The 27,999-nt window shown below is 38.4% G+C and overlaps 1 protein-coding gene across 2 annotated transcripts; it reads left to right on the plus strand.

Moving 5' to 3' along the window:
• On the plus strand, window positions 1-27,862 carry sptlc1 (serine palmitoyltransferase, long chain base subunit 1). 2 transcript variants are annotated; one of them, XM_055024855.1, is made up of 15 exons: window positions 1-75; window positions 2,049-2,156; window positions 2,242-2,336; window positions 2,689-2,782; window positions 2,864-2,936; window positions 4,407-4,539; window positions 4,646-4,775; window positions 4,932-5,021; window positions 8,955-9,062; window positions 9,635-9,730; window positions 20,009-20,105; window positions 20,270-20,324; window positions 20,526-20,643; window positions 26,684-26,757; window positions 27,204-27,862. In XM_055024855.1, the coding sequence occupies exons 1-15, from the start codon at window positions 22-24 to the stop codon at window positions 27,295-27,297; spliced, it is 1,419 nt and encodes a 472-aa protein (XP_054880830.1). In that variant the 5' UTR covers window positions 1-21; the 3' UTR covers window positions 27,298-27,862. The 2 variants fall into 2 exon arrangements, 1 of the variants encoding a protein (XP_054880830.1); XR_008605255.1 differs by lacking the exons at window positions 20,009-20,105; window positions 20,270-20,324; window positions 20,526-20,643; window positions 26,684-26,757; window positions 27,204-27,862 and having other exon boundaries at window positions 7,335-9,062; window positions 9,635-9,647.
• The last annotated feature ends 137 nt before the right edge of the window (window positions 27,863-27,999 follow it).

Genomic DNA, 27,999 nt, shown 5'->3' on the forward strand with positions numbered 1-27,999 from the left:
AAACATCAGCAGAAGCGGAATATGGCTTCCGGGCAGCAATGGGTGTTGGTAGAAATGGTACAAGCTTTTTATGAGGTAATGTTTGTCTTTTTAAACAGCATATGGGGTAGAATTTATGGAATCCGCATACAGATTCATAATATTTAATTCGCATCTTCCAGTTTAAAATATTTTGGCGCCTTCTAATTTGTTAACTGAGTAGGCCTGAGTCTTCGTACCCCGGAAAACAAAGTGTAACGCTACAGGCTAGTGTAACGCTATTACTTTATGACTAAAGTAATAGCGGGGAAGGGAACTGTATATCTTCGGTAAGACCTGGGAACGCAACTAACGTGAGAGCGGAAGCACAAACGGGTATCTGAGACCCATCGCAGGGCGCGTTAGAACGCAGGTACGTCTTGAATATCAGCGGGAAGAGCATTTACGTAAACTGCGTAAATACTAATAAATCTGGGATTGTAAACTTCACGGCTTCTTTATCACCATCACATTGACGGAGAAAATAAAATGTATTAATGTATATTATTTCATAAATATATATAAATATACTTTGTATTTGACTCTGAAAACTGACAGACTATTGTCCTGAATGCCTATATGCTGACTTTAAAATATGTAAACCAACTGCGACCCCTTAATTTATTACGCGATTGAGAAATGACTTTACGTGCTCTGGTATTTTTAACACGGTTTCTGCCACCTCTTCATTCCAGTCACGTCACACTTAAAATAAAACTTAAACCTCAAATAGCCAGGATCACACTGGCCATCATAATCTGTGACCAGTGTGATCTTGGCTCTTTGAGGGTAAATATTAATATGAATACACACAGATTGTAGTGAAGTTTTGGTAGAACTATAAAAAATAGTTGTTTTAAACTCTGACATTATTTACTGGCCTGTACAGTAAGGTCACAAATTATTATGATCAACTGTCCACTAAAATGGACAGATTAGGTATGGCTTAATTCCTCCACAGCGCCTCCCAGATAATAATGTGCATTGCCTAATCACACAGGTGTCAAACTCCAGGCCTAGAGGACCACTGCCCTTAAACTTTTAGATGTGCCTCTGCTGCATCTCCTGAATAGAATAATTAGGTCATGAGCAAGGCTCTGGAGAGCTTGTGTACTCAAGGAGGTAATTAAGCCATTTCATTCCAGTGTTTTGCAGCTGTGGCACATTTAAAAACTGCAGGGCAGTGGCCCTTGATGACTGCAGTTTGACACCCCTGGAATGGACTGGTGTGGGAACTGCACAAGATCAGTGATGACAGCGAGTGGGTGGCGTTGCTGGAGCTCTCACGGTCGGCAGTCACCAAGAGGCTGAGCTCATGGAACGGCGCTGAGCTGTGAGGGCTGCCAATGCTGGTTGCAGCTTTAATCTCTACTTTAGTCTTTTTTGATGTAGCTATTCTTGGTGAAGTGTTTTTGCAACCGTGTCACTGAGAGGCGCAGGGGAGTTAAATAATTATAGAAAACTCAGTGTGATCTGCTGCTTTCCTTCTTAAAATATATTTACTTGGGAACAAAACAAATTCAAAAGGATACTTACTCCATTGTTGACTGTTTCTACAAAAGTGAGCTAAGACCCTAGTATATCAGAAATATTCTCAAAATGCATGTCTGTGTCTAAACTCAAAATTCTAAGTAAATGTTCCTTTTATATCCCCCAGCTCATTTGGGTTTGCTTTGTGGTGAATAAAATATGTCTGGGATGTATTTATATCAAGATGATTAGCTTCTGGCTGCTACATTGCTTAGAAAGCAGAAAGGACAGACTCGAATTTTCCAGGCATACCTTTTCCATTTTGGTTTTATTGTGTTTTACATGGTGGAACCTGCTGTCTGTTGTACATTTGAAATAAAATTTTTAAAACTCAGAAACTTAACTATTTAACATGCACTTTTAAAAATAGGGAAGCTCTTGCTCCATTGTTCAGGATTCTTTGACTATATATTGTGTTTTCTGAATCTACTGATTTCTAAACTTTAATTCTTTGAATCGATTATCAGCCTTAAATAAATCTTTATGCTGGTCTTCCCCAGGCTCCTGCATATCACCTAATTCTGGAGGGCATCTTGATATTATGGATAATCAGACTTTTATTCTCCAAGACCTACAAACTTCATGAGACTTACAAACTGACAGAAAGGGTGAGCATAGCACAATAAAAGCCAATTCCTAAAGTTTCTGAAGTTGTACTCCTCCAAACAGTTATTACCTGGATTTCTGTTACAGGAAAAAGAGGACCTAATAGAAGAATGGCAGCCAGATCTTCTTGTCCCTCTAATTTCAAAAGACCATCCTTCCCTTAAATACAACATTGTTTCAGGGTAAAACAATGTATTATCCTTTTTCTTTCTTCTGTAATTTCACATAATTAGACCAAAAATATTCCAATATGTGTCAGTCAGGATAGATCATGTTGCACATAGAATTGAACTTTTTTCCCAACTTGTAGGATGTGAATTCCAGTGATAGGGGTGGTGGTGGTTGATTGATAATCAAATGGTTATCGATGACCTTTCTGCTACTGCTCCACATGCTTTCAGGCATATAGAGCCCTAAATTAAAGGAGAACTGACATTCAACAACATTTTTAGGTCTGAAAAACTCTTGTACTGTGTGTTGTTTGTATTTTAAAATGCCTGTATCTTACGTATGTGACCTGTTTTTAATTTTTAGACCACCCAGCCATAAAATCATAGTCAATGGAAGGGAGTGCATTAATTTTGCCTCTTTTAACTTTTTGGGACTCCTTGACAATGAACGTGTAAAGGTAATTAAAATATTTTTTATTCACTTTTATTAGTTTGATTTGAAATTAATCATTTTTCATTGTTTTGTTTGTGAATAACAGGAAAAAGCTTTGATGTCACTAAAAAAATACGGTGTTGGCACATGTGGTCCAAGAGGCTTTTATGGAACTTTTGGTAAGTGAACAGTGCTGCTTGTTGTCTTTAGTTTTCTGGAGAAGTAACTACACAGTTTGAAACTACAAAAATAACTATGCTGTTTTCAATTAAAAAGCATCAGAAATGGTTTTCAGTGCTTTTCAGTCATATCAAAATAGATACTGCAATAGAACCACTTTTTTGGATCACACAAGGTAAGGTAATTTTATTTATAGCACAATTTCAGCAACAAAGCAATTCAAAGTTCTTACAAGGCAATTGAAAGTGCACAAGTCATGGGACCATCAGCCAGATATTAGCGAAAGCCATGAAGAAGACAACATGGACTAATCTTCTTTATGTCTCCCTCCCCCAACTATGTGACACTGACTCCTCCAGAGCTCTCTCAGCATCACACAGTTCATAAAACGTTGTGCCTCCTTGGAACATGCCGAATCCATTGTTTTTCTGTAAAATCATCAACTACAATTTTCCCAAAAAGCTGCATATGTAAGCACTTCCAAATATAAGAGGCTTGTTGCTCCAACACATGAATAAGACAGCAACGTCTCCTCTGATGGATGACAGATGTGCGCTACCGCCATAGCTGAATTATGAATAATATATCTAATGAAACTGTATATATCCATTGCTTCCATTATTTTTAATGATTAGACAAAAAATCTGCACTAGATATAATTTTTCTGCAAATTACCTGATGGACAAAAGTAGTACAGGTAATAATCTCTCAATCTTCAGGATTGAGAGATCAATTGAGCAAATGTATAAAATATCTTCAAGGCCCATGTCTGAGAACTTCACAACTTCGGTTCCATAATTAAATATTTTATCTGTATTGATGGGGCATTTTGTTATTTCTTCTGAACAAAACTGAAACATTTTTAATTTCTGATCTAAAACTAGGTTCAGCTGCATTTTACATCAAGACATTTCTGTATACCAACAATACTGCTCATTTTCAGATTAGTGGAACCAGGTCTTCTGGTTCTGGTCTGCTCTGCATCCCCAGAACCAGAACCAGAACCAAGAGAGGAGAAGCAGCTTTCAGCATCTATGCACCAAAAATTTGGAACAAACTTCCAGAAAACTGTAAAACAGCAGAAACACTGACTTCCTTTAAATCTCGACTAAAAACACACCTGTTTAGAATTGTATTTGAAATGTAATATGGAACAATGTATTGTTTATTCCATGATGCATGACTTTGTGTTTATGATGTAAAGCACTTTGAAATACCTTGCTGCTGAAATGTGCTATAGAAATTTGATTTGATTTAGTGTTAGAATCTCTTGATTTACAATGGGTACACTATGTCTGTGGCAGTGTGCTTTTTATGATTAGACTGGCATTATTGTCCGATCCTTTTTATTTTGTTCCTTTTCAAACACTTGTAAATATACTTAGTAGTTTTCCTGATCTGATTTACTCAGTGTTGTTCCTTTCTCGGCTTCCCTGGTTCTTCTTGTTCCATATCACCCTTTTCCCCAGATGTCCATTTAGAATTGGAGAATCGTCTTGCCAAATTCATGAAAACAGAGGAGGCCATTATCTATTCATATGGCTTTGCAACTATGGCTAGTGCGATTCCAGCCTACTCCAAAAGAGGGGACATGATCTTTGTGTGAGTCATGTTTACTTAATTCCAAGAGACATTTAAAATGTGAATGTGGGTTGCTTATTATTTCAATTTAAACTCTTATATTGGTGGTTTTGTTTTTGGTGTCCAGGGATGAAGCTGCCTGTTTCTCCATCCAGAAAGGCCTTCAGGCATCCCGCAGCTTCATCAAATTCTTCAAACACAATGACATGGATGATCTGGAGAGGCTGCTAAAGGAGCAAGAGTTGGAGGACCAGAAGGTTAGTACCAGTTTAGGTAGTTTCATTCTAACTTTTAAGTGTCATATTATGCTGTCAGCTGTCAAATAATTTTGGAGCTGCAGAATGTACACATGTAAACCTGTTTTTAGTTTTTTGCCTTCACAATGTTAAAATTGTAATATGTTTTTGTTGCAGAACCCTCGGAAAGCTCGAGTGACGCGGAAGTTCATTGTGGTTGAAGGAATGTACATCAATACAGCAGATATTTGTCCTCTCCCTGAGCTGGTAAAGTTGACAAGTAATACATTTCAAGTAAAATAATCTTAATAAACCCCTAAATGAAACGCTGTTTCAGAATTATGGGGAAGGGTCCTTTGACAGGATCCACAAAATTTTTTCAGTCTTGGTTTGAGATCTATTGCTATTAGTTTGTAAAATGGAAATTATTGTGAGAACAAAACTAGGTCTTGTTGCTCAACAAACAGAATGCATTATTGGACCTATAGCCTGTGTTAAAATAGGCTTGTGTGTTTGGTATAGAGGTTTCTTAATCTGACTCCTGACAAATATTTACTTATCATTGACATTACTTTTTGCACTGTCTGACAGTATGACAGTATGATTGAATTGGCTAACTAAAATATAAAAACAAAGCTGTGTGAATGAACATCTTCTAATAATATCAGTTTGATTTGTAAACACTGTTTTAACCAGCCTGTGGGGTTTATGAATGCTTTACCATCTCTGTTAGCTGTTTGGTGGTATAAACAGAAACAAAAAGCACTGGAAAAGAGGAGTCAGACAAAGTGTTTGAACCAGAAGGTTAACTACACTATTTAACGATTTTAGACTTCATCATTTATAAACATTCTCTCCAAATAAAATGAATGAAAGCTGAAAGTAGCATTGGAGGCCCTCGCAGTTCAGCGCTGCTCCAGCCTTATAGCAACCACAAGATGCCCACCATCGCCACCCGCTCACCACCCTTAATATTCTCACACACTTCCTGCACCTGTCCAGTAGGTGATAGACATTTACATGTTCAGCAGTGCTCTCTGATGGTGCACAAAAAATCTGATGCAGATTGGTTGATGTATTAAGTTGATATAGCTGATGGAGGAGTCGAATCACAATTCAGTGCTATTGGGCTCTTTAGAGATTAACAAAGGTCAATCAAAAGTTAGGTGCAAATTGGATAATGTGTGTTTAATTTAGAGCAGGGGTGTTAAACTCATTTTGGTTTAGGGGCCACATACAGCTTAATCTGATCTCAAGGGGCCACACAAGTTCACTCCTTGCAATATTAAATAGAACTAGTGGAAGTGGACTCATTGCTTTTTATATTAAACAAATTTCACATTTCTTAAATGTCAGGTGTTTTAAACAGACATTTGATTAAGTACATTGGTCACCTTTCCTGAAATAAAATGTATACATATAGAAAAACTTACACACATTACATGTATTGCATGCATGAAAAATATTTCGCACAACAAATCTGTTACTGAATAACACTAATTTTAACAGAATTAATTCAGCAAATATTCAAAGCTACAATTTTTAATAGTACAACGTAGGATTTGGTTTTACTCAGTATTTGCCTTGGTATCTTTTAGCCTGGACAAAGTGCATCAGTATCAGGCATCATGTCCTGAGCAGCAGCCAGTTTCAGTCTCATTTAAGTGCTTATGTGTGAGCTTTGAGTGCAGCTTTTTTTTATTTCTATTGATTAGTGAGAAAATTTGCTCACAAAGGCAGGTAGTCCCAAACGTGGACAACATTTTTGCAGCCAGTGCTGATAATTTAGGATACAAGGAGACACTTGTACAATGTGTCCAAGCCAACTGATGCAAATTTGTCCTTCAATTCCGCAACCTGAAATTATTGATTTCAGGGGCACATCACAAGCTCTGACTGAATGGTGAGCGAAAAACTGAGAATTCTGTCTCCAGTTTGTTAAATACCTGAAATTGTTTCGCAAACTCACTCAGCAACCTTGAAATTGTATCTTTGTACCGTTTTACATCACGGTTCACGTTTGTTGCGCACACATCTCTTAGACAGGGAAAATGAGCAGGTCTCTGTTTCCCATCTGCGTCTCACATAAAGTCAGCTTTAATTTGAATGCACATATGCTGTGTTACAATTTTTTTTGCGTTCTTGCAACATTTTGTTCAGATTATTCAAGTGTCCTGTGATATCAAACATAAATGCAAGGTCCTGTAGTGGGCATTGTAATTCCTCAACAGGTTTACCTTTTTTCTCCATGAACTGTCCAATTTCCCTACGTAGATCAAAGCACCGCTTCAGTACAGCGTTTCTGCTTAACCATCTAACTTCAGTGTGGTATGGTAGACCATGGGCAATTTTGCATTCACTGAGAAGGCTGAGAGGTCTGGTTTGGATGAGATTAATAGTTTGGTCAACCGCCTCCAAGACGTGATTCATTTTTAACGACTTGCAGCATAATGCTTCCTGATGCAAAATACAATGAAATGTCCAAAACTCCCCCCCCCCCTTTATTTGCAGCTTGTACTTTCTCTCTTAACTTTGTCTCAACACCTGTCTTTTTCCCAATCATTGACGGCGCACCATCAGTAGCCAGGCTTACGGCGCGGGACCGGTCCACCCCGACTCGGTCCGGCGCTCCAACAACGGAGCGGAAAATGTCTTCAGATGTCATGGTGTCGGTCATGGGCACCAACTCTAGAATCTCTGTGACAGTCAACGTCTCGTCGACTCCACGAATAAATATGGCCAGTTGAGTGACATCCGCAATATCAGTACTCTCATCAATTGCAACAGAAAATGCCAGAAATGACTCCGTTTTGCGTTTGAGTTGTTTGTCCATATCTGCCGATAGTTCCAAAATACTGTCTGCCACGGTATTTCTCATCAAGCTAATAGAACTTTGGATTTGACGTCACTGCGTGGGACGTTTACGTCTCTTGGCACCATCTTGTTTTGCCAGATACCAAAACAAACTTTTTCCTGTGTTTTTATCATGTTACCGCTGTATCCTCCTCTTCCATAATGCTGAAAAGTTGTTTGAAAGAAAGAGGGTTATATCGTAAAAAGCTTCTCCCAGAAGCCAAAAAATAAAACATAAGGCGCTGTGTTGCACCTTCAAAATAAAAGCATGCAAGTAGGAGATTTAAAAAATTTTCGCAACTGCAGTAAAATTATGGGGTGGGATGAATGCACCTGTCTCCAATATTGGGGCAGGGGACACTTCCAACTCGTTCCCTTGGTTCTTATGCTCAAGCCACGTTTGGTGCCAATTTACCTTTTTATGTGGAAGTTATAGCATTTTTTTTTGCGAGGACGCTAAGTTTGCTGCTTGGCCATGCCAGCTGAACATATCCAAAACCTCAGGTTTTTTTTGTGTTTTTTTTTTTTTTTTTCTTTAATGCCCCATCCCTTAACTGACCCAAAATGAAGTTAGTAGCTTAGAATCCCAAGGACAGGACGCCGACCCTCAAGGACCGGCATCCTGTCTTCGACAGTTAACAAACTTCTCTAGAAGGAGTTTGTTAAAGTTCGAGATTTGTAAAAGTAATAAATGGGCAAAATTTGCCCTTGGACCCAAAAAGGCTGCATCTCTGTACATTTTACGGAGCACTTCCAAGATACTTTTTTCTTAATTTAGGAGCGCTGTACCTATGTACCATATTTCAGATCTCTGCATCCCATGTGTTGTCCTATCTCATGTTAGGGGGCACTGTAGAGCAGTTTGGCCACACGCATTTGCGATTCCAATATTATCTAAAAATTTTAGTTGGGACAATTTTGGATGAAGTTGGTGAATTTTTGAAGATGTTAAACCCTCCAAAATGCAGTGCACATTAGAAAAATAAGAAATCCTGCAATTACAATTACATTGAAGCAAACTTCAGATTGGTGCAGACAACTCTCCAGATTTTGCCAGTTTTGTATTCATAAAAATTTTAAAGACGAGAATATATGTTCTACTTTTTTGGCGAACCTTGCTCTTGTAAGATAAAAAGTGTAAGGAAAGAAAAACTGCACTCAAATCTTCCTTATTGAGGTTTTGCCTGACATTACAACTGAAATACTGCTGTACTCTGTCCATCCAACTAATAGCCTGAATTGTACCTCTATGTGTTATTGCTAACAACTAAACATAAAGAATGTAGTCAAAGCACGTGAGGCACCAGGAATGTTTTTATGATCTCTACTATCTGTCTAATTTCCCAGGTCAAGCTCAAGTATAGATACAAGGTGCGGATCTTTTTGGAGGAGAGCATGTCTTTTGGTGTGTTGGGTGAACACGGTAAAGGTGTCACAGAACACTTTGGGGTGAATGTGAGTATATTCGTATCTAATAAAACAAAATAGCTTTAAAAAACTTGTATTGCAATCTTGTTCGTTTGTTTTTTTTGTCAATGTTACCTGTTCAATTACACCAAATCAAAGTGCTTCTTACACTTTCTCATCCACAGCAATCCAAATTGTGTTCGTCTTATGAGAAGTAGTAGTCAGTAGTCTCAATTATAATACTAAATTTCCAAGTTTTTTTTTTTTTTTTTTAACCACAAGTACAAGACCAAGACAAGGAAAATGGCAGCCACAATCTTTGCAGACCCCATACATTCTGGACACAAAATGTTAAAACTTTTATTTGAACATTGAAAAGTCAGGGCTCAAATCAATGCAATGTTCTAATTCAGCTTTGTCTTCCTCTTTTAATCTGTCTGCCAGCCTATCGGAAGACAAAAATAGGAGATTTTGTTTGCTTTGATATATTTGTATTTCAAATGTCTGTGAGCAAAGGTGATCTGAGGTAAAATTCCTTGTTTGTATGTACAAACATAACTTGATGAATAAAACTGATTCTGAAGTAAAATAATAATCTGACCCATTTTTGCTCTGCACAGATTGATGACATCGATCTGATCAGCGCTAACATGGAGAATGCTGTGGCCTCCATTGGAGGATTCTGCTGTGGCCGTTCCTTTGTCATTGATCATCAAGTAAGTGGGATACATGTTTATTGAGGTGCCTGTGGGTCACGTAGGATGAATTGGTATACTGTATTCACCTGAACAACAAGGGTAGAAATGGAATCTTATCTCACAATTTGATTCTGACTTTTGGGGCCGCGATGTGATTTAAAATTTGAGCCAAAACAAGCATTCATGACCATTTTTGTTTTAATTTATCAGTGTGAAAAGAATCCTCATGATCTACGCAGGCCTGCTTTGCAAGATAGAATGACTAATGGATACATTAAAGTCTCAAATTTATTAAACTTGAGATATCAATTCATGCTTAGATGTAGCTACTCCCTACCTGCATCCCATTTATATACTTTATTTTTATAATTTTAGTAGTTTCCAATTACACATGCATACATTGAACAGTTAGACCTCCCCTTCAACAAAAATTACAGCGCAACCAGTTTGACAGGAAGTACTTGAGGGATACTCAACGAAAACAGAAAAGAAAAGGCAATTCCATTACTGTATTTTCCGGACTGTAAGTCGCAGTTTTTTTCATAGTTTGGCCGGGGGTGTGACTTTTACTCCGCAGAGACTTATTTGTGAAATTATTAAAACATTATTATATCACGTTATTTTCACTCTAATCCACAAGAGGGCGCTCTAGGCCTGTGTTGATAATGTGTGTGGTAGAAGCTACCTCGTGAGTTAGTGGAGTCTTTTACAAGCAACACCGAAGATGAAGATTTAGTGATTTGGAGTGACGTAGCATACTGTACAATTATTCAGCCTGTTGTTGCCTCCATTCTATTTTTATTGCCTTTCAAGATGCCATGTCTGTTGTTGGTGTTGGATTTTATCAAATAAATTTCCCCCAAAAATGCGACTTATACTCCAGTGCGAGTTATATATGTCTTTTCCTGCTTTAATATGCATTTTATGGCTGGTGCAACTTATGCTCACTAGCTACTTTAGTCCGGAAAATACGGTAATCATACAGTTGGTGTAAGGCTCCCATGAATGTTCCATTTCTTCCAGTATCTGTTATATTTATAAGTGGCAAGTCTTAATGAAAAGGTCAGTCTCTCAATTGGGTGAATTTCCACAATTATGTCCTTCCAATCCAAACATGATGGTGGTTCCACATCAAGCCACTTGTAAGTTATAGCTTTCTTTGCAGCTGACAATAATATTAACAGAAGATATCTATCAGACATCTTCAGTTCTTACCCAGGAAAACCATAGTAAAATCACAGCATAAATTTAAGTCCATTTTAATATTGATTTCTTTTATTACTTCCGACCAACAAGGTGCGATCTTAATACATTCCCGAAAAACATAAAAATGTCCTGCAGACACATTCCCTCAGTTCCTCCAGCATTCTGCCCTTTCAGCATCGTTACAACATTTAATTTTATTATTAGGTGTAACAAAAAAAAACGCGTCATACATTTCCAGAAAAATTCCTTCACATGCCAGAACTTGACATGTGAATCACAGAATTGCATATATTTTACCAAACATCATCAGTTATTGTTATTTTGGCTTCTTTTTCCCATTTAACCTTAAGATTTGTTGTCTTACATTTTCTCTCCATGTGTAGACATGAGCACAGTTTGGATATTATTTTTGTGGTTGCTTGAATCTAATAGGATTTTAAGTATACCTGTCTCGCCCTCCTCCAAAAGTTTTATACTTTTATTATAGTGATGTCTTAGATGAAGATATTTAAAAAAGTCATGTTTTTCCAGGTTATAGTTATCTTGAAGTTGTTTAAAATATTTTAATTCACTATTGCTTGTCATCTTCCAGTAACTTGTTATGCCTTTTTGTGACCACTGTGTAAATCTCTTATCCATTCTTGAAGGGAGAAAATCTCTCATAAGAAGGCCATCTTAAAATTCGAGCACTTCTTTCAATCTTTACTTGCCTTAATATTTTATGCCATATGTCCAATGGTACTTTAAGCCATAAGGAAATTAGGTCAGAATCTATGTGTTTTTTTATAAGGAAATGATCTCCGAGCCGGGATTGTAGAGGTATGTTACTGTAGGACAGGTCTATCTGTTTCCATTTAGCTTCACATGTTGGATCACACCAACCAACTAACACTCACTTCTGATCTATAATGGTCCTCTGGATGTGATAAAGCCCATCCACTCCTTACTCTTGATAGTTGTAATGTTTAGAATGTTACTCATTTTTTGTTTAACCCAGATAAAGTTTGAGATTATTCTATCCCATTTGCGGAATTGTCAGGTACCCTTATAGGCAGAGCCTGAAAAAGATAAAGAATCTTTGGTAAAAGGTTCATTTTTATTATATCTATTCGATTATGTAAGTTCATGGGTAACAAAGACCAAAGCTGTAGCTCTGCCTTAATCTCTGTGTAAGGTTGGGTAACTTTGGAGGAATTTTAACTCTCAGATATTTTATACATTTGTTGTGTCAGTTAAACCTGGACATTTTCTGAATTCTTGGTTACGGTTGATAGTTAGATGAGAGAACTAGTTTTCTGTAGATTCTATTTATTTATATATACTCAGAGTAAGTGCTGAAAGTCTTTAGTAGGGAAAGAAGATTAGGTAGGCTGACTTCCGGGTTAGTTAGCATAACGAACACATTGTCATATCTTTTTCACTGTGCCTTTAATGGTCACACCCATAATATTCTTGTGTTCTCTAATAGCCTGCACTAGAAGCTCAATAAAAAGCGCAAACAGTGTGTGGCTGAGGGGGCACCCCTGGCGACAGCCCCTTGCTAATTGTATTTGATCTGACAGATCCCCATTAATTTTAATCCTGGCAGAGGGCGAGTCATACAAAGACCAAAAACAACCGATAATTTAATTATTAAAGCCGAATCTTTCCTAAACCAAATAAAGATAGTTCTAACTCACTGAGACAAACAACTTTTCTTTATCTAAACTGACAGCTATCGATTCTGTATTTTTCTTTCAATCAATGAGGTGAAGAACCCGCCTCATGTTGTCATGGGTTTGCCAGTTGTGAACAAAACCAGTCTGATCTGTGTGTGTAATTTCTGGGATTATAAATTTCAACCTTTTAGCCAATATTGTTGCAAATATCCTGTAATCAATGTTTAAAACTGATATTGGTCTGTATGAACCACATTCTGTTTTAGCTGTATCCGACTTAGGAATCACTGAGATCACCGCTCTTCTCCAAGATGGTGGTGTTTCCCCCCAAGAGAGTACATCATTAAAGCAATTTTTAAGCATTGGAGTAAATAGTTTTCGAAAGTGTCTATACCTGCCATCTTGTTTCCTTTCATTTTTGAAATTGCTTCGTTAATCTCTTCCTTGGTTATTTGTTGTGTTATTGTTGTGTTAGCCTGTTGTTTTGATCTTTTCCTATCGTAAGTCCAGTGAGGCAAGAAATGCTCTCACAGTGGACGGATCTACTCAGTGTGTATAAGTAAGTGTAGTATAATTCAAAAGATTTTTTTCATGTCTCAGGGAATGGTATATAATTTTATCTGTTGGATTTTTAATTTTTGTATAAATCTGTCAATTTTTTGTTTACGTATTCTCCAGGTGAGAATTTTTTTTGATTTGGGTCCATTTTCATAGTAATTCTGTTGAATAAATTTAGCTTTTTTCTCAATCTGGTCTACGTATAAACAGTTTAGAGCTTGTCTTGTTTCTCCTATCTGTAATAGGGTGTGGTCATTGTTATTTTCCATGTGCTGTATTTCTAAAGATTTTAATTTGATAGTGAGATCTTTTAAATGTTTTTCTTTTTTCTTATTGGAGGACCACATAATTAACTTCCCTCTCAGAACAGAGAACATCCCCAGTCAACACTAAGCACTAAACTAGTAGCTCAGTGTTCCAACATCCGCAAACTTGAGATTGACAAGATACAACACAAATGCTACGGCAAAAAGGAGGAACCTGGATGTCAGAACTGTTAACTACAAGTCCCCACCCAGTGAGGGGATACACGGCCCCAATGAGCAAAACAGAGCTGAACGAGACAGCTGCTGACCTGAGAGAGAGAATCATGACTCGAATGAATTGGCGCCGAGACCTCCTCGGCGCCAATTACGGCTGAGTGAAGTACCATCTGAAATTGTGAATGCAGCATACACAGTCATATGAAGAAGTCTGGGTAACGCTATTTTATCTCTAAATATTTGTATGTTTGCAATAGCTATTTCAGTTTGATACAACCAATAACGTATGGACACAGTAATATTTCAGTATTGAAATTAAGTTTATTGGACTAAAAGAAAATGTGCAGTATGCATTAAAATAAAATTTGACAGGTGCAAAAATATGGGTGCCTCAGCAGAAAGGTGACATTGATATTTAGTAGATCCTCCTTTTCCTGGATGAAGGTATTTTTGACCATTCTTCTTTGCAAAACAATTCCAGTTCAATTAAGTTTGATGGTCGCCGAGCATGGACAGCCCGCTTCAAATCATCCCACAGATGTTCAATAATATTCAGGTCTGGGGATTGGGATGGCCATTCCAGAACATTGTAATTGTTCCTCTGCATGAATGCCTGAGTAGATTTGGAGCGGTGTTTTGGATCATTGTCTTGCTGAAATATCCATCCCCGGCGTAGCTTCAACTTCGTAACTGATTCTTGAACATTAGTCTCAAGAATCGGTTGATATTGAGTGGAATCCATGCGACCCTCAACTTTAACAATATTCTCAGTACCGGCATTGGCCACACAGCCCCAAAGCATGATGGAACCTCCACCAAATTTCAAAGTGGGTAGCAAGTGTTTTTCTTGGAACGCTGTGTTTTTTTGCCACCATGCATAACGCCTGTTTTTTGTGACCAAACAACTCAATCTTTGTTTCATCAGTCCACAGGACCTTATTCCAAAATGAAGCTGGTTTGTCCAAATGTGCTTTTGCAGACCTCAAGCGACTCCGTTTGTGGCGTGCTTGCAGAAAAGGCTTCCATCGCATCTCTCTCCCATACAGCTTCTCCTTGTGCAAAGTGCGTTGAATTGTTGAACGATGCACAGTGACACCAGATCATTTGATAGTTGTTTTGAGATGCCCATGATGCCACTCTTCAGAGGAGAATCAAACAGGAGAACAACTTGCAACAGGCCACCCTAAATACCTTTTCTCATGATTGGCTACACTTGGCTATGAAGTTCAAATCTTAAAGAAGTTACCGAACCAATTTTGTGTTTCAGTAAGTCAGTGAAAAGTAGTTAAGGGTGAGGCACTGACGTAATCAGAGTCAGATTTACAAGTATATATGTTGTTTACATCCGGAAATTTTGTGCATGCACACAACCCTGGAGGGCAAAAAGACTGTTTTTATGCCATCAATTGCTGCTCTGCGGCAGTAGAATAATTCTGTTAACTCAATGAAAGTTGGAAATGTAGGGTATTTTTAATTTAGTGCTACACTGCAAAGGGAAAACAAATCAGAAAAAACATTTCTTTCTCATTTCTGTCTCGGCCAAACTACGCTCAGACTCGTTGCCATAGCAACTGACAGCAACGTCTTATTACGTTTCAGGATTCAACACCAAAAACACTCAAATATTTCCCACAAAAATAACAGAACATTCAGTCTGTTGCAGTAGCATGTTCTTAGGTGCTGTGCTTGATGTTTATTTTGATTAATAAATCATAACCTCTGCTTTTAGCAAACCTACCACAATTTTTTCTGCATTCTTTACACATACAAACTGTAGTTCACAAAACACACATTTCATTACAAAACTAAACCACAAACATTTTACTTTTACTTATAAATGAAGTCCATGCGCTGATCACTTCCTGCTGAAAGTCCTTATTATTATCCATCAGTTTTAAAAGTCTCTCCGTCTCAACTAAACGGAGAGATCGAGAGATAGAGAAGAAAGAGAAGAAAGGCTTCCTTGATCGGTCCTGTTCCGGCTGTATGTTTTGAGTCTGAGAACGACACTGTGGTAGCTGGCACAGTGAGAATTGTCACCTCAGGAACAGTTGCAATAAGATCCTTCTTGGCCAAAAAGTTGAGAAGCTGTCTAGGAGATTTACATTGATTCTTTATTGTTTTTGAGTTATACCATCCAATGAAATCCCCTTTAATCTGACAAAATCAAAGAACTTGGCATACTTTGACCGGCTCTGCAGATTCGCGTCATCAAAATGTTGCAACATACTGAATTTTGTGTAATCCACCAAACCAAAATGGCTAAACCTAGCCTTCATTTGATTGCTGATGTCGTCAAGAATATTACACAACATGCGTCTCTGCTCATCTCTAACTGACTGCCTCCACACCCTGTCAAAGCAAGTGCGCCGCATTTCTGCTCAAATCGGCTGTAGAAACTGTCAAATTCCAGTCTTATGCATTCGATAACTGAAACTGTCTTGGATGCGTGCAAGACAGTATTCAGTGTCCATCACTTTGTTTTGCAGCACTGAAAAGTGCGGGGATTTAATTGAAAATGCCCTTGTATGCAGTAATCAGGAAGCATGTCGATGCTTTTGACAGCCACCGTTCAAATGCTACTGCCATCATCATCAGTCAGTATCCCAGCTAACAGGATTTTCCATAATGATATGAAACGCAGCACGCAGATCATTTTGGTGCATGCTTATTGTCTGTAGCAGCCTCGAAGTAGCATTCCACCTTGTAGGCACCTTGCTCTGGGTAAACGGTGCTTGACAACACTATCCAATAAGTGAACACGCTTTGTGGACTTGCTGAAAAATGTCCCTAATTCCTGTCATTTTAAAAAACGTGCAACACACTAGCATCCACTTTGACAAATCCAATAGCACCAGGTTCAGCCTGTGTGTAACAGTGGATAAACATTGCCTCGGGCACCTTTTCTTTAATTTAAACCTGCATCCAATTAAGATCTGATACCATTACAGGTGCCCCATCATGTGTCTGAGCTGCAACATTCTCAGGTCATACACTGCTATGGCAGGACCACGTTTTAATACAAAGTTGAGATTCAAAATGTCTTTGTTATGACAACTTGACATTAACCAAGAAATCATGATCTGACATAAATTTGTTATTAAAGTATTACTGATTAAACTTTAGCTTTAATAACATAAAGCTACATAATTGTTCATTTAATCAGTAATGTTCATGAAGACTTACTCATGTTCATGACAGATGTTATGTCATGTTTATGATGGTGTCATGACAGTCTTAATTACAACCCGTCAAAGTGTTACCCCACACTGGAGCTGGTTTTGCTATTTCTCATGTTTAAGCAACATTTAAGTGCCAAATATAAAATTATTGTGTATTTTACAAGATGATGCCAGTCTTGCACTGCACGTTCTACATGTAACTGTAAGGAAGCACTGTGTGCTACACAGGTAGCACACAGTGTTACTTGTGTAGTGTAACAGTGTGTGCTGTTACAGTAACAAGCATCAAGTTCTTGGTTGCTCTTGATGCTGGCAACCAAGCAAACTTTAGCCTGTAGTTTGCAACTGTGAGGGCCAGGAGTTATGTGAAATATCATAGCTTACAATAAATTCATTACAAGTCGATTGTTGTGTCAACATTGTATGCATATCAGTAGGAACTTACCAGGGAGAAAATTCAGGTGCTTTTTCAAGATTCTTAGTGTATTTTCCACCAGGATTAAATCCACATGTACCACTGTCTCCTTCAACAATTCTGTTCTTTCCAAAGGGTTATAGCCTATTCAGAATATGTCCATGAATCCTTCTGGGGTTGCATCCACCGAGCCCCTTCAGATAATAATAATAATCCACTATGATTTGTTAGTCATTCATGTGGTGGGCAGGACAAAACAAGATGGAGCAGCATTACTGATATGTTTTAGCTTTTGACAGACACAATAGGCAGAAATGTTGTACATTTGGATTTCTGACACCAACATTTTTGTCTAGTTTTCATTTCATCAATAAAATCTCACACAATGCAACTATATCAACTAGCCATGTAATTTTTGTCATTGTCTTATCATCATTAAAAAAAGGGTTATCAACAAAATAATTCAATTACAATCATCCTTAACAAAATTTACACTATGTTTGTAGTGTTTTAGAAGGGCTCAATCTTCATTTTGGAAATTGTGCACCTGGTGAAGCTCATGTCGAGCTTGGTCTTCCCAGGAGTTCCGTAAAACTCAAGAGTACAAATGTTTGCCTTCAACAAAGACTGACCCAGTTGAGTCCATCTGTTACAACGCATCTAAGGGTGGCCAGATCATAACATGAAGGGTCCATCATTTTCAGATCTCAAGCAGCCCATACACTGTGTATATTTTTGGATTGAGATGTTACAGCAAGTGGAGCATATGGCTTCAAAGTGAGCTAATGCCGAAAACAACAAACAAAAGGAAACTATCTGAATATTAACCAATTTACCTAATTGAAAGTAAAGAAACCAAATGACAAAAACTAAGGAAACATAAACAGCAGCTCACTCCTTCAAACTCCAGAACTTTACATAGTGTTAACAGAAAAACCGTGGCAGGTTGAGGTGAGCTGAGGATGGATCTCCGGGAAGTCCACGTTAGGCCTGTTACAATAACAGATTTTACTGGGCGATTAATTGTCTCAAAAAATTATTGTGATAAACGATAATATTGTTTGAAAACCTTAATACATTGATGTAATAGAAATTGCGTAATAATACATGCGGTTTCCTGCCAAAGATAGATTCACTTTACTTTCAAAAGACACTTAACACTGGGACTGATGCACAAAATAAATAAAACAACCAAAACCAAAAAATAAAATAGATTCTTAGTCTCCATTAACAATAAATGTACTTGAATAAAAACTAAACAACATGAAGCCAAAGTGGAAATAAATACTGCATTCAACCAAAAGAGTGCAGATTATGAAGTCTGTATTGTATATTGCCCTTCAGTAATAATTAGATTTAAATAGAGAAGAATCCGACTGCCTGGTGCAAAAGTTCAAACTACAGGATTTTTACCCAGAACGACAATCTGAGAACGTTCTTCGTTCTGAGATTGTCCCTTGTGTGTTACGGTAGATCGTTGTGGCCGCTCCGATCAAGGATTTATCCAGACTGGGAGAGTGACGCAGCCTGTTGAATGTGACCGGTAGCCAATCAGAAAGCGCGGATTCCCCTCCTGCTTTCTGAGGGGAAACACGGAGGGAATCCCAAACAGCTGACACGGTGCAACCCGAAGTCCAGCAGACATCGGAGATGATATGTGGAAACATGAAAGTTTATTCAACATTTCTTGCAAAGAAAATATAAATAACTGGGGGAGGAGTTGAAGCGAAATTACTACCAGAAAACCCGGTAACTTTTCAGCTGTTCTTTGTTAAAGTGACATAAATAGGTTATAATGATTTTCATTCAGTCAGGACTGACACTAGCTGCATGCATTGCAGGTAGATTGTAGTAAAGCATTGATTGATGCCTGGTTTTAAAATTAGTGAACTGGACTTAATATTTTGTGTCCATTGTTGGACACAACACAGTTTCAATCAAACCGTTATAGCGAGGCTTTCTGTCGGCTGATGTGTCTCTCAGGTTTTGATAAAGGGCCGACAATCGGCCACAAGATGGTGCAGCGCTTGCTGGGCCTTACACTAAGAAAATAAGGAAGGGAGGGTCAGTGGAGAGCACCGGAGTTTAGTGTCATCAACAGTAAGAGAAAAGGGCAGGAAGAAACGATATAGCCGATAATTGAAACGAGGTCGATAGTTTTAATTTATCGTGCGATTAATTGATTTATTGTTTATCGCGACAGGCCTAGTCCACGTCAGCAGCCTTTATATCCGTCACATCCGGGAGGCCACCAATTGGACATTTCCGTTGTCTTCCGGGAATCAATCAGAGACAGCACCTGCACACTGATATTTACAAAATCAAGATAACGCCAGTCGTAATATCATCTTTCATTTCTGTAGTTGACTCCTTGTTTTGTTGCTTTCTGTGTATGCGTACATTTATTGGGGAATTTGACTGCCAGAAGTTGAGACCACACATTTTTAGTTCACAAACAGGATATTATTTCTTTGTTTGCAACTTGTAATGATTGGAATCGAAACTTCTGCCCTCTTTCAAATTTTTGTTGTGCTCTCTCAAATCTTTGTGTGCTGGCTCAGATTTTCTCCTCGCTTGGAAAACTTCTCTCTGCACACATTAATTCCCACTGCCCATTATTTTGCTCATTATTTTGGCTTGAACATTGACAGGCAATGGTACTTTTTGCTTTGAGAGAGCAGAAAAGAATACACAAGCTAGTAGAGAGGTTTGCAAACATCCTCTGAAGGCAGTCTTAGAGTGTTGGTATTACCACCTCATATTTAGCCTTTTATCCTGATTTTCTTTTCTTTTAGCGTCTGTCGGGACAGGGCTATTGTTTTTCTGCCTCCCTGCCGCCAATGCTGGCTGCAGCTTCCATCGAGGCTCTGAACATCATGGAGGAGGATCCAGGTAGAAGATTTCATTTTTCTCAGTGCACCATTTATTGGTACCAGGTGTAGAGGTTCATGAGACAAATGACTCCAATAAAGTGCTCTGCATTTGTGCCTCCTGTTAATTAAAATAATTTTTCAGATGTTATGGTTTAAGATTTTGTTCTTTGTCTTGTTTTGTAGGTATTTTCATTGTTCTAAGAGAAAAATGCAAACATGTTTATAAAGCTTTACAAGGGTAAGTAATAGTTTTTTTTCTTGTTTTGTTTTTGAGTGACACAAATTTTTAAAGAAGTGCCTTTAAGTCAAAAATTTCTAGGTTCTGAATGCCAAATATTTCCAGCGTCAATAGATCACTGTTGAGAACAAATACCTTCAAAACACAACTAGTTTCTACAGTTAAAAATATTTAATGCTCTTTTTGGTTAATATTTAACAGAATTCCAGGTCTGAAGTTGGTAGGAGAACCATTTGCCCCAGCTCTTCATCTACAACTAGAAAAAAGTTCCGGCTCCAGAAGCTCTGACATGCAGCTGCTCCGCTCCATTGTAGATTATGTAAGTCTTGTGTTTTAGCTATAACTATTTGTGGTGCACTGGATCTTATTTGGGACACACACAATAACTAGTAATATAACAGAAATTAATGTCACTAATATTGAATTATAACACATTAAGGGGCAAAGGTGGCTCAGAAGGTAAGAGTTTGTTTTGGGATGAGCTCTTGGGTTCAAGACCTGCTTTATCTGTCTCAGTCGTTGTCCTTGGCAAGACACGTTTGTGACACTTGTTTGTGAATAAAACCATAGGTTTGATGTTGAAGTTAGAAAAGCCGTTTCTATTTATTTTTCATAATTGTCCTCTCAATACCAGAAAAAACCTCCTCACCTCTAAACACAGAAATGCTTCAGCTGCAAAATAACTTCTGATATTAACTTGATCAAGCTGCCCCAGTGCTGCACTAAATGTCCGGTTCACTACGCACAACCTGAGTCATTCCCATGGACAGATATAAGAAATGTCAGTCTTTACATCAGAAATCCTGATCTAAAGAAATGTTACCATGTCTTTTACTGCGACGCAGCTCAAAGTGCTGATACATTTTATGCAGGGCAGGCCTGAGGTAATGTGGGGCCTTAGACAGAATCATGAATTAGGATTGTAAACCAGACGGCCTAACACTCGGAACGCTTTTGGTGTGAATGCACCATAACAAAGTAAACATCCTGATTAAATCTATTTTTTTTTCTTTGTTGAATGCTTTAAATAAAATTTTAGAACATAAATAAATGCTACAGCTTTACATCGATGGTCTTTGTTACAATTCAACCATTTCTAAGGGCCCCTGAATGTCTGGAGTGCCCTACCAGTAGCTGCTGAGTTTTCTTTGCCTTGATATCTCTGTCTTCCAATTCTAAATCTCAGAGGAGCTAACATTAAAAAATTACCTAGAGTTATCCCCTCTGAGCTTTTTTGATCTTTAAAGCATTCTGCAGCCAGTCTGCAGTCGTTCCCAACCCCCGGGCCACAGACCAGTACTGGTCCATGGACCAATTGCTGCTGGGCCGCACAAGAAATAATTCATATTTCCATTTTATGTATTATCTGAGTCTGAAGGATGTTTTATTTTGAGAATCCTTTAGCTGGATTCTCTCGGTTACGTCAACATTGAGCCCACAAGCAGCACAGTGAGTAAGAAACAGATCAGATTCTTTGGAAAGTTTCTTTACGAAGGGGAAAAGGCCCAGAGAAGAGACATGAGAATGGATTTACCCCAGTAAGTGATTCCCACATTCCAAGCCCGCTCCAACCGGCTCGCTAATGAGGGAGCCGGTTGGGAACGAAGCCTTCAAACTGCTTCGCCGTTTACATGACAGTGATCCAACAAAAATGACACTTTTGTTCCATTTCTGTTAACACATTTACATGAATACATGTAAATGTGTTAACAGAAATGGAACAGTGCACCTCGAGTGTTATTGTCCTCCATCAATCCCAGATGGACTGCAGAGAAACAAGCTCAGGGCTCCCATTCATTTGTCATTATCAAGAGTTAAAATTTTCATGAAAATAAGTTTGTGTTTTTTTTTTTGTGGCACGTGTATCTTATTTTGAAGTGATGTGTAAATGTTGCTATTGCAAACAAAGTCAGCGAGGGCAGTGGTCGAGACGAGAGCTTGAGTTTTAAATCATGCCATCTGGTTCACATGGCATGATTTCAGAAATATTGGCCGATTTCCCAAACCTCTGTTACCACACCCAACACGAGCCGGTAAAAGAACAACAGGTTCGATGGGTTCATGTGTCCAGCTACACGGCAGGAGCAACACACCGCACACACGAGCCGATTTCACTCAAACATCCCAATTCCAGAAAATCCCGTGAAATCCCCAACATACCATAGGTGAATTTAAAATAAACAAAGTGGGATGAATGACTAGGCCTGTCGCGATAAACAATAAATCAATTAATCGTTTGGTTTGACGGTGAGGTGAGAGGTTGGAGAAGGAGTTAGCAATGGCGGTTAGCCACTCTAACCCAAAACAGCAGGACGAACTGTTGAATTTTCCCACACTTTCACTTTATTTCGCTTCGTCCATCTAAAGCCAGATCTCCATAGATTATAGTCTCACACATGGGAAAAGTAACGACAGTTTACCGCTCTGCTCCTCTTCATCACTGATCATCTCCTCTACAAGAGTTCTCACTCAGCACAATAGTACAACAAAGGAAAAAGGGACTAGGCGCCCCCTTGTGGTGATACCTGCTCATCTCTAGGAACCAAGCAATATAATGACTGTTGCATGGTGGCTACAAGTCCAGCTAACTAATTTTAAAACCAGGCCTTAATCAATGCTCTACTGCAATGCATGTGGCTAGTGTCAGTCCTGACTGAATGAAAATCATGATAACGTATTTATGTCAGGTTAACGAAGAACAGCTGAAATGTTACAGGGTTTACCAGGCGATATAGTATGCAGACTTCATAATCTGTAATTTTGGTTGAATGCAGTGTTTATTTCCACTTTGGTTTTATGTTGGCATAAGTTTTTATCCAAGTACATTTTATCTTGAGAGAGACTGAGAATCCATTTTATGTTTGTTTTTGGTTGTTTTATCAGTTCCAGTGTTAAGTGTTCTTTTGAAAATAAAGTGTATCTATATTTGGCATGCATTATTACATCATTTCCATTCAATCAGTGTCAAAAGGTCTTCAAACAATAATATTGTTTATCGCAATAATTTTTGAGACAATTTATCGCTCTGAAAATTTTGGTATCATGACAGACCTATGAATGATGATGTAGAAACGATAGTCACAGTTTGTGGACTGATTTTAAGTGATAAAAGATATAACAAAAAGAAAAGAAAAGTTGTAGGATAAATGACAGTGGGTAGAGTTGTTCTATGTCCTACACTATGCATTAAACCGGGCTTTCAGTTGCTCGATGTCAGCTTTTTGGGTTTCTTCTACGGGCTTACTCGCTGTGCCAGGGGTCACCAACGCCCTGGTCGCCCGAGGGGGCATTGTCAGTCACCCGCGGAGCAAGTTCTAAAAATAGCCATTGAAATTGGGGAGCACTGCCAAAGAAATGATTGAATTTATTGTTTTTGTTAATATTTAAAGTTTTTAAAGAAACTAAATTCTAAAAAATGTTTGAATGAAATTGCTTTACACAAAACTCTTTTCTATGGTTAAATTTCAGAACTATGCGCAGACGCCTGCAGGATATTATGGGAGGCAGCAGCACCTGCAGCTGTACGGCTGAACCCGCTCTGCCTACCTTAAGATTTTCCATGAAGTAAAAAAAGAAAAGAATAATTTCTGACATTTTTATTATTCTCTACAAAATTGCGGAGAATAAAAAAAAAATCTTATGTGTCAAAACATTGAACATAGCGCACATGTGAGTCTGTGGGGTTCAAAGGGCACGCAAAAGCTTAAATCTTATTGGTCCGTTTGCTTTTGTTTATTTGGCGGCTTGGAGCTTTTTCTGTAAGCAAAAGATGAATGAGCAGATGTTGTTCTTCTTTCCGTAGTTCTTCTTTTGGATGCCGGTTGAGCTTTACTGTGTGCGGTTCTGGCAGGTCGCCGGTTATGAGCTTCTTTGATGTTTCCCGAACTGGAGAGCTGGCGGGTCCAGTCAGCGGACATCTGCTGCTCTTTCTGAGTGCCGGGCCAAGACTGGGTTAAACAATTTAATCTAGTCAAAACGTTCTCCAAAAGAGTCAAAATTAAGCAAACGTTGTTGCTTCACCTTCTCCTCCTTTGAACGTCTGACACCTGGTGTTGTGCGTCTTGCACATGATGTGTGCTCCTGCAGGGTAGATGCAGTGATAGTTTAATGCGGACCTTCTGATCTGCAGGACATTTTTTTTCGACATCTCCTCTACTGCTTCCCCCATGGGCCACAGTAAAATTGCAGAGCCTTGACCGGACTGCAGTGACAAAAAGTTTGAGGACCACTATTGTAGAGGATAAGCATAAGTCGTAGGGCTTATTTATTAAAATGGCAGCAAATTTGCTTATTTAATAACATACTTTTTGACCATTGACCTTCTCTCCAATGGTCCATTTAACAGCTACAGTCTGAGATCAACACAAACCTCCAACACTGTCAGTAGCAGAAACAGCAACATTATACCAAACATTAAATATAGAATACATTTGCTTTGTATTGCCCCCGCTTGATGACAATGATATAGTATGATCCAATGAAATATTATTCTTAATTAATATGGGTTGTTGCTGTGTTGTACAGTGTTTTAAGATCTTGTTCAAAGTGCTCCTTTTAAACTTTCTTCTGGATTTTAATGTGGTGGGCTGGATTCTTCATTTTTTAATATCCAGAATGCAGAAAATCAAAGTGAATGGATGCATGTCTAGAGAAATGTCCCTGTCTACCGGGTCCCCTCAAGGCAGCGTCTTTTCCCCTCTTCTTTACATTTTCTACACGGACGACTGTCGCAGCTGGCATGATAACAGGTTAATATTAAAATTTGTTGATGACTTCGTGATAGTTAGCCTTCTACATAATGATGACCATGCCCATGGCCCTGTGGTTGATGAATTTGTTGACTGGTATGGTAAAGCTTTTCTTTCATTAAATGTACAGAAAACAAAGGACATGTGCATTTATTTTAGACAGAAAGGCCATAACACAAATCAAACAGTTATTAAATGTCACACAGTAGAAAACCACAAATATCTATTTTGGATAAGTTAAAATTTACCTTCCAGTCAGACAACCTACAAAAAAAGGGCCAGCAAAGATCATTTTGTCTAAGGAGACTCGAAAGTTTCAAGTTGATAAGTCAATACTGATCCTATTTTATATATCATATATTGAATCCGTGTTGACTTTTCCTTCCTCTGTTGGTTTGGAAATCTCACTATTGGGTCAAGAAATGCCCTTAGCAGAGTAATACATACTAACAATAAGATCTAAGGGGTTGATAAAAGCTCACTTACAGAACTGTGTAAAAAACAAATCATTGGGAAAATTAAAGCCATTATTGCTGATACTTCTCATCCTTTGCATGCTGACTTCCAGTTTCTGCCTACTGGCATCAGGCTCAGATTTTTTAGTATAAAAAGTAACAGGTACAAGGACTCTTTTGTTCCTACAGCAACATCTCTTTAATACAGGACAAGGTAGGCGGACTTGCACCTGATTTAGAGTTTGTAGCATCTGCCAGTCAATGATGAAACACACTGTGGGCGTGCTGTGGTGGCGCAGGGGTTAGCACGCTCCACGTTGGGAGGCCTCAGTCCTCGACGCGGATGTCGCGGGTTCGTCTCCCGGTCCCGGCGACCTTTGCCACATGTCTTCCCCCCTCTCCTCGCCCTCCTTCCTGTCAAGTCTACTGTCAAAAATACGAGCCACTAATGCTGCAAAAACTCTTCAGAGGAAAAAATTATAAAATAAATAAATAAAAAATAATGAAATACACTACTGTATTCTTTCTATTATGTGTTGATTTGTATTTCATGTCTCTGGTATGTTTTTTTTTTTTTTTTTTTTTGTCTTTTAGATTTTATTCTTGTTGCACCATCAATTGCCCAATTTGGGATACAAATAAATCTGAAATCTGAACTTTTTGCCCGACCCCTCCAAAAATCTCTGCACAGCCCTGGCAAGACACCTCTCCTGCCTTGTCTGGTAGTGTTGAGAGGCTCCAGTGGTGTGGTTAAGTGGCAGCCTACCTTCTCTGTTTTCCCTAACTATATAGGAGCTTACCATCATCTGGGTATGAATGGGGGATTGACTGAATGTGTGAAGTGCTTTGGGGTCCTGTGGACTAAAGAATGACCTTTTAGCATTGAAAACAGGTGCCACAAGGGCCTGCTACCTCTTTGGTTTTATAATTTAATCCCAGAAGTTGCTTAAAAATACATTGCAATTTCCACCTGCACCCTAATGCTTACATAAGCAAAATATGTAATATGTAATAAAAGTAAAATAATGTGAACACTGACTTTGCAAGCTTCATTTTTTCAGCCACGTTGTTTAAGACTGAAACAACCAATTAACCAATTAATGTTTGCATGCAAACAGTGTAGTTTGTCACCAAGTTTCATGGTTCTCTCTTTTAGTGTTTGGAACGAAAGGTTGCTTTGACTCTTGCTCAGTATCTGGAAAAAGAAGAGCGATTCCTTACCCCTCCCAGGTAAGGAAACTATTACAGTATTTAGTGTGGCTTTAATTTATATGTCGTGTCTAGGTACAATAGGAATAAGACAGGATTTGGCAATGTCCAACTCGCATTGTACCCAATGTGAGTTGGAATTTATAATGCCATGGCTACCCATTGACTGACCCTGATCAAGACCTCGGGGTGCACTTGTAAAGACGAAAGTGCTTGAAGAGAATGACTGAAATGTTCATCTCATGGCTGAAATGAGCTGCTTTCATAGGATAGCTGGCATCATGCTTGAAAATGAGGTGAGGCACTTGATTACCAAGAGAAGGCGACCACATCAAAACTGTTAGTCAAGATGGTTTGGGGAAAGTGTTTTACAAGTTAATTTACCATCAGCTCTGCAGAAGATGTTTATAATTGTGTGACGTAAAAGGTGTTAACATTACCCATCACCTTGTCTTGTTTATCTCCAGCATCAGGGTAGTGGTCACCATCAAGCAGAAGGATGACGACATTCAGAAGGCTGTGTCCTGTATTAGAGAAGCAGCCTCAGTTCTCCTCAAATAGCAGCAAAACCTTACCGGCTTTCAGAAACCAGTAATGGCTTGTGAAGGCCGTTACTGATTTACTGGGAAGCAGATCTGGGGAAACACTGAAAGCTCCAACTCAAACTCTAAAGTCTCCACACTCAGTGTAACAGTAAGATCTCTGTCATTGGTATTTCATGTCTTAAAGCCATGTCATCATAAGAGATTAATTCATATATAATGCAATAAATGTTGTCTATTGTCATAAATATCAATATGGAACTTTTCTGGCCTTTAGGCTATAAGAAAATAAGGGCCCCCAACATTTAAAACAAAATTGTTTCAGTCTGTCCACTCCTTATCACAAATGGTTGATGCACTTTTTAATCTAATGACCAGAAGGACACCTTGTGCTTTTTATTTAACCGGTCAGCAGGCTACTGGAACATAAACATGTGCACTGACTGAGTTTGTATGCTACTAAGATTAACTAGAAATACACAATTGTTCCTTTGAAATCACATACTCTCATGTTCACTTTTGATACATGTATTTTGTGATTTTTGCATCTGTGATTTTTATTAAAATTTATAATGTAAAATTTATTATCTCTTGACTTATCTTTCCTTTTTCACATACACACACACACACACATAAATATATATATATTAAAAAAATAAAAAAATCCCTTCTCACCCACCGCGGGTGGTTCTTATCCTCTGAGCTCGGGTCCTCTACCAGA

The sequence above is a fragment of the Poeciliopsis prolifica genome, unplaced genomic scaffold, assembly GCF_027474105.1.
Source record: "Poeciliopsis prolifica strain line A6 unplaced genomic scaffold, Auburn_PproV2 SCAFFOLD131, whole genome shotgun sequence".
Classification (NCBI taxonomy): Eukaryota; Metazoa; Chordata; class Actinopteri; order Cyprinodontiformes; family Poeciliidae; genus Poeciliopsis; species Poeciliopsis prolifica.